This window comes from Equus quagga, chromosome 13, assembly GCF_021613505.1.
Source record: "Equus quagga isolate Etosha38 chromosome 13, UCLA_HA_Equagga_1.0, whole genome shotgun sequence".
NCBI classification, from domain to species: Eukaryota; Metazoa; Chordata; class Mammalia; order Perissodactyla; family Equidae; genus Equus; species Equus quagga.
This window is the reverse complement of record NC_060279.1, coordinates 52,133,927-52,144,624: the sequence shown is the minus strand read 5'-3', so window position 1 is coordinate 52,144,624 and position 10,698 is coordinate 52,133,927. Positions and strand designations below refer to the sequence as shown.

Below are 10,698 nucleotides of genomic sequence, written 5' to 3'. Positions count from 1 at the left end.
AGGGAGGGATGCAGTTTGTTGCCGTAAGAACAATCTGTCCAAAGATCCCTGCCTCTAGAGCTAGCGAGTTCCCTGAGCCTGGAGGTTTATGGCAGGAAGCTCAGTCACCTGGCAGGAACATTGTAAAGTTAATTGGGCATCAGAAGGGAGGCTGGATGCAATTTAAGATGCTTCCAAACTGAACAGCATAGAGCTCTATGAAATAGAAGCCCAGGGAAGCTAAGAGATTGGTCCTCAGTTCCCCATCTGAGCAACTGCAGGACTGGGAGTTGCTCTGAAACTTTTCAAGTTGTTCTGGGAGCCCAAACCAAACTCTCCCCTTGTCCAAAAGCATCTGTTGCTTGTGTCTGCCTTTGGGAAGCTTACAGTCCACTGAGCTTAAAGTCCAGGAAGGCAGAAACTCTTATGTAACAAGTTGTTTAACCAATCTATGGCTATCTGTAATCAGAGAGTTTACTCTGTGCCGTTTTGATGAAAGAGGGTACACTCTGGGAGGCGTTGCTTAGAGGTTCTGAAAAGGCCCTGACTGATCTTTGAAGGGGGAGAGTTTTCTGCCTGATTAGGCCATTGGCTGGGAGGGAGGGAATTGAGGGGCAGGGCAGGGAAGGGCTCTGGGGCTGACTGCATAGCCCCTTCCAGCAGCGCTGAGTCCTGCAGGCCCAGGAGCTGCTGTCCTTCCTTCCACGATGTGGCTCTTCGCTCTGGTCCTGGTCTCCTTGGCCACTTCTACAGTCTGGGGTGAGTCCGTCTGAAATACAGATGGGGGGCACATTGGAAATGCTGGTCCAGGGGTGAGGTGAGGGACACACATACAGGACAAAGGCGTGACAGCTCCGGTTCCACAGCTGCTGCCCTCCGGATGTGGGGCGCCCGGCCCAGACAGTCCCATCCAGGGGAGGATAAACACCCAACTTCAGCTGCCAATGCCGCACGCAGGAGGGTACCGGCTAACCTCATGCCTCCAGATGAGGACTTTGAAGAACTCAGTTTATTTCCCCTTGAGATTTGTCCAGATATGGCCAAATCATGGAGAGTGACTTAGCAGAAAATAAATCTCAACTCTGGGGAAGAAGAGTGCGGGTTGGAGACCCAGCTCAGCCCTTAACTAGCTGTTTATCCTTAGCTAAGTTACTTCACTTTTCTGTGCCTCACTTTCTCTCTCTAAAATGGGGATGAGGACAGTACCTACCTCACTGAGCTGTTGGGAGGATGAAATACATTGTTTCTAAAGAGCATATTTTCTGTTATGAGGAGAGAGAGTGCAAAATAAAGATTAATAACTGAAGTGGTGGTTTTGAAATATAGTGTATAGATAGAAATTTAAGGTATGGTAAGATCAACAGACAAGGAGCCGACTGCCATTGAAAAGAAGTTTTTTACACACAATTCCCAAGGTGAGGTGGAATGCCAGCACAAGGTGAAGCACCTGGAGGGTCAGGAGACAGAGGGAGGAGGAGGAATTGTGGGCAAGAGTTTTTGTCCTGCTTGCTGTGAGAAGGAAGGGGTGAGGCAGCATAAGCATGTTTAGGATTTGCAAACTAAACAAACTGCTCTGGGGCCAGGGGGCGGTCCACAGTTGTCAGGTAAGTGGCCCTGGAGTGGTTAGGGCAGGATGATAGAGGCCTGGAAGTCCCTCCAGTGTCAGCAAGGCCCCTGATATCAAAGCACCAAATACAGAGCATAAAGACATGGTTAATACAAGGGTGCAGCAAGGGTCCTCAGAATACATCTTGTGCCATTTGATAGATGGAGAAAAAGAGAATCAGACAGGGAAATGTACTTGTCCAAGGTCAACTGGAAAATCACACTCAGAATCTATGTGTTTCTCCTGAATCCAGGATCAGTGCTTTGTCCAGTAATGTCCTGACAGAGTAGGCGCCATCTGGATTTTACGTTCATTCTGGTGGAGTGACACCATGAGAGGCCTGGGAGTGAGTGTCAGGGCAGAGTAAGAGCTAAATTGGGAGGGATAATTCCTTTACCAATGGTCATCTCCTGGCAAGTCCATCTCAATTCGATCTTCAGAAAGTCTATAATGGCAGCATGCATTTCCTCAGCTTCCTCATTTGTAAATGGGATATATGAACACCTACCTAGCAAGGCACTTGTGAAGATTAATTTAGCTGACCTGGAATACAGATCCGGCACAAAGGAAGTGCTAGTACACAAATATTACCTATAACACACGTGGTAACTGCTGCTCTTAACACTATGGCTGATGCCTCTCACCCCATCGCCCACTTTGTCACCCTCGGCATCTGGTTCTGTCCACTTCATCTCTCCTGAAGGTTAGCACTGGATATTCTTCTTTAAGAGCAAGTCTGGGTTATTCTTTCTGCTGTGGCCACACACTTTGAGGGAGATGCTGCCCTTTTGTGTACACCTAAAGGAAAGCAGTTGGGAGGACGAGAGGCTAGACAACATTTCCTACGAGGAATGCTGGAACCATGTGAGGATGGACAAGAGACGGCCTGAGGGATGGGCAGGCTCAGGGGTCTGCAAGGCCGCTGCCACATGGGAGCTCAGGCCGGGCCACAGCAGGTAGAAGCAGGGCTGATGTGGAAGCTTCAGGGGAGGAACTTCAGCTCAGCGAGGAAGAGCTGTCTGCTCCACAAGAACGGAACAGACGGGGATCTGACCCCAGTCTCAGCCCCTCTGGAAGACCCTGCTCAGAGCTGCCAGAAGAATCCTCTTCAAGCTGATGGTGTCACTCTCCCGTACTCTAACAGTTCATTCCTGCTCATTTACCCACAACAAAGCCCAAAACATTAGCCTGGCATTTGAGGCCCTCCCACACATGACCTTTCTCACCCCAGGATTATTTTCCTCTCCCATAGACTCCGTCTGCCTCACATGGGCCATCACTCTTCCTCGGGCAGGCCTTGCCTTTTGCTGTCTCAGAGCCTCGCCTCGGCACATTCTCTATACCTTTATACCCCTCTCCCATCTCCAATTGCTCAGCCCTCCTCGACTGCTAGTCCCAGGCTCCAAGGTGACAGCCTCCATGATGACACCTATCAGAAGGCCTCACTCCATCTTCTAACTCCTGTAGGACCTTACTGGTACTTCTCTCAGGACGCTGACCACTTTCTCCCCAGCAGTAGGGTCGAGCGTGTATGTGGCTCATTCTCCCCACAAGGCTCAGAGCTTCTGAGAAGAGGGGCCGCCTCTTGTCCATCCTCCCATCCAGCACGCAGCTCAGCGCCAGGATCCTCGTGGATAACTGTCTCCAGGGCTCGTGAGAGTGCAACCCCAATGTCTGCTTCACTCCCAGCAGCTCTCCTTCTTGCATTTCCTTCTCACTTGATGCCGTTTTACCTCCATGTCCAATTTGCTCCTTAAGACAGTCCTGGGAGTTAGGAAGGACAGTTGACCTCCTCTCCCTTTTACATAAGAAGAGACTGAGGCCTAGAGAGTTGAGGTGACTCATTCAAGGTCACAAGCTGAAAGTGGCAAGACTCCCAGAATCCAGGTCAAACCTTTCACTGCTGACATATCCTCTTTTCCTCTCGCTGTCCAGCAGGGCACCCATCCTCGCCGCCTGTGGTGGACACCGCGCAGGGCAAGGTCCTGGGGAAGCACGTCAGCCTGGAAGGATTTGCACAGCCCGTGGCCGTTTTCCTGGGGGTCCCTTTTGCCAAGCCCCCCCTGGGATCCCTGAGGTTTGCTCCGCCGCAGCCTGCAGACCCATGGCCCTTCGTGAAGAACACCACCTCCTACCCTCCCATGTAAGCCGGGGGCTTTGGCATCTTTCAGTGGGTGTGTGCCTCAAAGTAATGCAGGAAGGAGCCAAGGCCATCCTCCGAGTGGCTCATACTTTGTTCTGGAATCCTGAAGACATTGTAGATCCTTAGAGATACTCCAGAACTCTCAGAGCATTCTAGAGCCCTGTATTCAACACATGGTTGTTGAGCACCTACTGTGTGCCAGGCATGTTTGAGGTCTTGGGATCCATTAGCGAACAGAACCAAGATCCTGTCTTCATGGACCTTGCATTCTCGGAGAGGAGACAGATAATAAATAACATGCAAATTAATAAGTGAACTATGTCATATGTTAGAATATTTGATAAGAGCTTTGGAAAAAAAATTAAAAGGTGAACAGGTGAAGTCGATCAGGTGTAACGGCTCTGTTTATTCTCCTGTCTTGAACATTGCTATAGTTGGCAAGTAGGGTGAGCCAGGCAGTGTGTGGGTGGGGAGTGCTTTGGGATGTTGACCAGGCAAGTTCTCATCTCCCAGGTGTGTTTAGCCACCTAGACATGAGCAGAGGAATGGTGGATGTGTCCTAGTCATGCTGGCCATGTTGGGCAAAAGAGCCCCTCAGCCACCCTCAGGCCTCCATGCATCCATTTAGCCCTTATTCTTCTCAGCAAGGCATTTCTCTGAATCTCCAGGTTCCCACCTCTTGCCTTCTTTTCATTTCTTTCCTTTTTCCTCTTCTCTACTCTTCTCCCCTTCCTTTAAAAGTTATATTCACTGTTTTTGTTTCTTGATTGTAAGTGTAATACATTCTTATTACAGAAATGTGAGGATGCACAGGTAAGGAAAAGTAAGAAAGTGAAAATCTTTTATGAATTTACCACTGGAGAGAACAGTGGCTTGTGTTTTAGGTTCTGTTTTCCAGACTTTCACGTGTTGCAATGTTTTCTCTCTTAAAAATAGAACCACCCAATATTCTGTACCAAATTTAACATTTGTGTTTCTTTTTCACACTAACTGGGTATCCTCCAATTCAACTCAATTCAGACACCATTTACCAGGAGGTAGTATCAGATGCCACCGGTTAAGAACTCAGTCCCATAGGATTGCCCTCTACTTCAGATGCCCAGTAAGGGTCCACGTTGTTATCTGTGCTTCCGATTGACCAGCTATAAATCAGACATTCTCATGACACCCTCCTTATGTTCCATTAATTTTCTATAATGGTTCACAGACCTCAGGAAACTGATTTAGTCACTAGATTAATGGTTTCTGAAGGATTTTAAAGGATATGAATCAACAGTAGATGAAGAGATTCCTAGGGTGAGGCTGTGAAGAAAGCAGCTTCTGTTCTCATGAAGTTTGGGTCTGGCAAAGCGGCAGTGGGAGGCGTTCTGGTTCACCAACCCGGATGCTCTCTGAGCCCTTGTCCATTTGTTTTTTTACGGATGCGTCCTTACATAGGCATGATTGATTAAATCTTTGGCCATTGAACATTGATCCAACACCCAGCACCTCTCCCTTCTCTAGAGATTAGGTGAGTGGGACTGAATTTTCTAAGCCTCTAATCACTGGTTTGTTTCCTGGCAACCAGCCCACATCCTTAGCTGAGGTCCAAAAGTCACCTCATTAATATGATAAACACACCTTTATGGCTCTCATCTCTTAGGAAATTCCAAGGTTTTAGAAGCCCTGTGCCAGAAACTGCATGAAGAACAAATAGATGTTTCTTATTATAAATCACAGTATCCCATCACACTATGCAGATAGTTTGGATGCCTCTTTTGCTCACTTATCAGTCTATCCTGAACATCGTTCTATGTCGTTAAATATCACAGCCTGACATTTAATAGCTGTGTTACGTTGGGTATTGAATCATCATTTATTTACCTGATCTCTTATTTGGGGTCACGGTTGTTCTTAATGTTTTTGATAATATACATAGCATGAACAACCCATAGTCAAATCTTTATGCACACTCACAATATTTTTGGAGAAGTTCCAAGAAATTAATTTCTGAGTCAAAGAATATGCACCTTTTTAAAAATTCCCCCCAAGAACTGTTCCAACTACACTCCTTTCATTAATGTAGGAAAACCTCCTTTCCCTGGACCTTTGGCAATACTTGGGGTTTTTAAAAAATGTATTTTGGCTAGTGGATAGACAAAATAGTAATTATTATCATCATAATAATATGTATGTATAGTTTTGCTATTTATTTTGCATTCATTTGAATACCAGTGATGTTGAAGTGTTTTCTGCTTTTTTGACATTTGATTTTTTCACTTTATGAATATTATGCCCCTTGCTCTTAGTGATCCCAGAAATCTTCCTCCGGGATGGAGATCAGGAAGTCATCTTTTCAGGCCTGACTCTGACTCCTGACAGCTGCGTCATCCAGGCACCTTAGTGCCTCAGCCACCTCATCTGCACACTGGGGGCGGTGACATCTGCCTTCTGCTTGCATTGAGATTCAGAAATGTTGATTTTAATGTCCTTGGAAATACAAGCACTCCATAGTATGGATCTTTATGTCTGTGTAAACAAAGGATTTCTAACCTGTCTGTCCTTCAATTGTCTTCTCTATAACATCTGGGTAATAATAGAAGCCATGTCACGGGGCTGCTTGAGGAGTAGATGAGTTAATACAAAAGGAGTACACACCTGACGTGCTGGGAGGACTCAGGAAATATTACCAATTATAATCTATGCTGGATCTTCATGGTCTGTTATTAGGGCAACCATTAGTGCTTGTCTGGGCTGGATGTTGGTAGAACCTTAGTATGTCAGGGCTGCAAGGCCCTTAAAGAAATCTCTCCCTTCTCTTAGATCTGAAGATTGAGGATTAGAGCAGGGAAGGAATTCAACCAAGGTCACCAAGCTCATTAATGGCTAACACAGGACTAGAACACAGTTCCTTTAATGTTGTCCCACAAATATTTCTCCTGACATGTTGTACGCCCTGAATGTCTGCCACTTGAGTGACTTCTCATGGTTTATGGAAGTCTCCTGGCACTAGAACACCTGGTTTACCTAGTGGAGGAACATGGTCACCCTGCAGCCCACCATACAGAGCCCAGGGGAGAGCTAGGCTGTGTCAAGAGCCTGCAGGAAATGGTCCTCTCCCAGGTGTAGAGGCGGCCTCCTCTCCTTGACCCAGGGCATCCTGAAAGCTCTGGGAAGGGGACAGGTGACAGGCCTCCTTACTATACACACTTGTGGAAGAACCTAGTGTGCCCCAGGGCCCCCCACCCTGATCCTCAGTTACCTTCCTTGTCATTCCAGCATCTCAAGTCTGGTAAGAACAACATTAATACATGCCTAATACTCCCGGTTCAAGGCTCAGCCTGACCGTAGGAGACGTCTCCTTGCTCAGCTCTGACTGACTCAGGAGTTCTTCCTTCTCCCCTCCCAGGTGCTCCCAGGACACAGTGGCAGGGCAGATGCTCTCAGACCTCTTTACCAACAGAAAGGAGAACATTTCTGTCCAGATTTCTGAAGACTGTCTTTACCTAAATATTTATACTCCTGCTGACTTGACAAAGAAAAGCAGGCTGCCGGTAAGTAGTGGGAACCACTGATCAAGGCTGGTGAGTTCCAGCCCTCCAGGATCTTCTGGTGGAGACTGGAAGAGGACAAAGGAAATTTTGGGTGGGGGCACCACCAACCATGGCTATTTCAGGGGCCCCAGGGCTTTCTTTACCCACCACAGCCAGACCACATGATCACAGGAAACCGCAAGGGATGAAAGCTTTTCCCGTCTTCCCTTCTAGGTTCTTTGGCTGGCCTAATAATTAAATTGACATAAGACAGATTAACAGAAGGAAAACAAATTTAATTTGGTACGTACAGCAGCTTATCAAAATTTGAGTATTGAAGAAGCGACCAAAGCAAGCAGAATTTATACATTTTAGACAAAGAAACATTTATGAAGATTTAGCAGCAAAGGGGTTTGGGTTGGAGGGGAAAGTTAAAGACGAAGTAACGAAGGTTGTTTCTACAGCCTTCTCGGCCTTGACTTCCTCATCTCTGGTGATAAGGATGCCTTTTCCTTTCCAGATGTAGGGAGATTACCCTTCACATGGGAGACTCATCCCTGCTTTCAGGAAACAAAAAGGGTTAGAGTGTCCTTGCACTGGCTGTTTTCTAAGAAATTTTCTAAAGTAAATTTAATTTCAAATAATCAGTATACCAAAATGGCATATTTAGGGGTGGCATGTTCTCCTCCCCTTCAACCTCAGTTATCCCTAGTCACAGACATAGGATCTTTTGGGGAGTTTGCTGTACATCTGTAATGTCCATTGTCCATTGTCCAGGTTCTCTTACACTAACAGAAGAAGAAGAATGATTACTCTTGGTTGCTACGTTAGGAATCTGACACCCAGAGCAGCTTATATATAATTTCCAACAAGGTCAGAGCTGAAGTAATCATAGTGATAAGCCAACAACCCAACCTGTACTTTACAGAGAGAGAACTGAGGCCCAGAGAGGAGAAGGAGAGGTCACACAGTAGGGTTGGCAGGATGAGAACGGTTGTCTTCTGATTTTCAAACCAGTGCTTTTTGGCACAGACTAGGAAATCAAGCCTGTGTGTGAACTTTCCTCAGCACACAAAGAAACCTGCCTCACAGTGTCTCCTGATAAAAGTGTGGAGAACACAACACGGATCAATCCAAGAAGCACTTTCCTTGGCCAGCTCTCTGGGACTTTGTTGTAGCCTACTTCCCTCCCTAGCAGAATTTGGCACAGGGTGATGACCCAGTGAGTCAGCATTTCCTGAATAAAGGGAGGCCCAGAGATGAGGGAGCCTTCCAGACTCAGGCTGGATGGTGGGAGAGGGGTTCTGGAAAAGAAGGGGGTCCCTGGGGTGGAAAAGGTAGGGGTGTGAGCACCCTGGAATCTCCCAGAACACATCTGGCATGATGCCTAGGAGTGGAGGAGGCATCTATGAACTTGTGACTAGAAGTGGCACTGCACATGCTTGGCTCAAAGAGGTTGGAACAAAGACTCACTCATTCTTTCATTCATTCATTGATTATTCTATGACGTACTCAGTGCCCCATATACAGAGCTAGACTTCTTAGCAGAAAGGAGGAACATGATACAATTACCAAGCAGCCCCTGCCTTTGCGGGTCTTACCATCTGGGCTGCACAGACGGACACTAACTTCAGCAAATCTCTGCTGCCCCGACCCTTTCTCAGCCTTCACTCAGAGATGACTCAGACTCAGCCCCTCCACCTGGAGGCAGGCGGCGATCAGAGGTGTGGGAGGAACAGGGCCTCTGGGAACCTGCAGGCAGGAGACCTCTAGCTATGGACACAGTTTCTGGAACTAAAGTCTCCGCTGAAATCCCGGTTCTGCCTTTTACTAGCTGAGACACCTGGCTCTGTTTCCTCAAAAGGAGAATAATCACATATGAGGATTCAACGATGACTATCAGGCTTTAACTCAGTGCCTGGCCAGGTACACAGAACAGTGCTCCTGACATGTTGCTTAGAGCTGAAGGGAAGATCTTCCTCCTTCCCTAACAGCCGACCTACTGCACCCTGGACATTGGCTGCAGTGACTTAACATGTGGACTCTGGAGCCACACTGCCTGGGTTCAAGTCCTGCTTCCACCACTTACAGGCTGCCCAACCTTGGGCAGGTTAAGTGTCTCAGTTTTCCTGTGTGTTAAATGGGAGAATAGTAATTCCTACTTTAGGCTGGTTTAATTTTAAATGCTAAGTACAGTACTTGGCACATAGTTTGTGCTATGAGTTCTTTTTTGTTAAAGAACAAAATTATTATAATATTATTATTTTAGCTACTCTCACTTCCTTGCTATGTGAGCTCTTAAATGCAAGAGCCATGAGTCATGAATTGTTTTGTCCACTCTCATCCGTAATTCTTATTACGGTCCCTGGCACATAGTAGTTTCTCAGATCATGTTAGTCAAATGACTGAGAACTTCTCAGAGGAGGTGGCTTTTAGGCTGGGCTTTGGAGGATTGATGGGATTTGGGGATGCAGAGGAATCAGGAGGAGGAAGAAGGAAGGCATATCAGGAAGACACACCACTCAGGGCATGTGCGCTTCTTGAGATAATCATTCACGCATGAGAGAAGTTTAATTCACTGCATAAGAGGTAACTAAGATGAAGCCGAAACACAAGGGCTGTGGCATGCAGAGTATGCTGAGCTGAGGGAGGGGTCCACGGACGAGGGTGATGGGAGTGTTGGGGAGAAAATGACACCTATAACCTTGACTGTTCCCATGATGGTATTCTGAGCATGAAGAGCCCTTGTAGAAGGTGGCACTGAGGCTGGGAAAACAGGCAGGGCCAGCCAGCATGCATTGATTGGGGTAGTGGCCTGGACCCCAGCTGGGACAGTGGGGGCAGAGAGCAACAGAATGCTGTAACTTTGGGGGACACTGGTGGCTTTTGGGTAATGGCCTTCTTGAGTCATGGCTAAGAGATGGGTTTCCAAACCAGATGACATCTTGAGGTCTTTCTCAGATCTGCTTCCTGTAACCAGTGTTATCGCTTCCTCCCTGTCCAGGTGATGGTGTGGATCCACGGAGGTGGTCTGATGATAGGTGGAGCATCAACCTATGATGGGCTGGCCCTCTCTGCCCATGAAAACATGGTGGTGGTGACCATTCAGTACCGCCTGGGCATCTGGGGATTCTTCAGGTAGGATATTGGACTCTCCTCACTGTGCATTGGCCCCCAAAGCAAGGAGGGTAGGGTCCCACTCGGGTCATGTCAGCCTTCAAGCGGATCTTTACTAAATTCCCTAGTGAGGCACCCAAGTCCCTTCATAACTGAGCTACACCTCCCTTCTCATTCCCCAGACACTCTGGTCCACTTGCTTCTGAGCTTTTGCATATGATGTTCCATCTGCCTTGAATATCTATTCTTTCAAACTTTTATTCATCCTGTAAGATCCTACTCAAATGTTTGTTGTTAGTGCTGTTGAGTCGATTCTGTCTCCTAGTGACCATGTAAGGAAG

The 10,698-nt window shown here is 47.2% G+C and overlaps 1 protein-coding gene across 3 annotated transcripts in view; it reads left to right on the top strand.

Moving 5' to 3' along the window:
• Nucleotides 1-611: 611 nt before the first annotated feature.
• Nucleotides 612-10,698, top strand: part of LOC124250083 (liver carboxylesterase-like) — a 31,660-nt gene continuing 21,573 nt past the window's right edge. For 2 of the 3 annotated variants that reach the window (XM_046681838.1, XM_046681836.1), the window contains exons 1-4: nucleotides 614-738; nucleotides 3,521-3,728; nucleotides 7,117-7,261; nucleotides 10,245-10,378. In XM_046681838.1, coding sequence (XP_046537794.1) covers nucleotides 687-738; nucleotides 3,521-3,728; nucleotides 7,117-7,261; nucleotides 10,245-10,378 — 539 coding nt within the window. In that variant the 5' untranslated portion in view covers nucleotides 614-686. Of the gene's footprint in view, nucleotides 739-3,520; nucleotides 3,729-7,116; nucleotides 7,262-10,244; nucleotides 10,379-10,698 lie in introns of all 3 variants that reach the window. The other variant, XM_046681837.1, reaches the window with a different exon arrangement.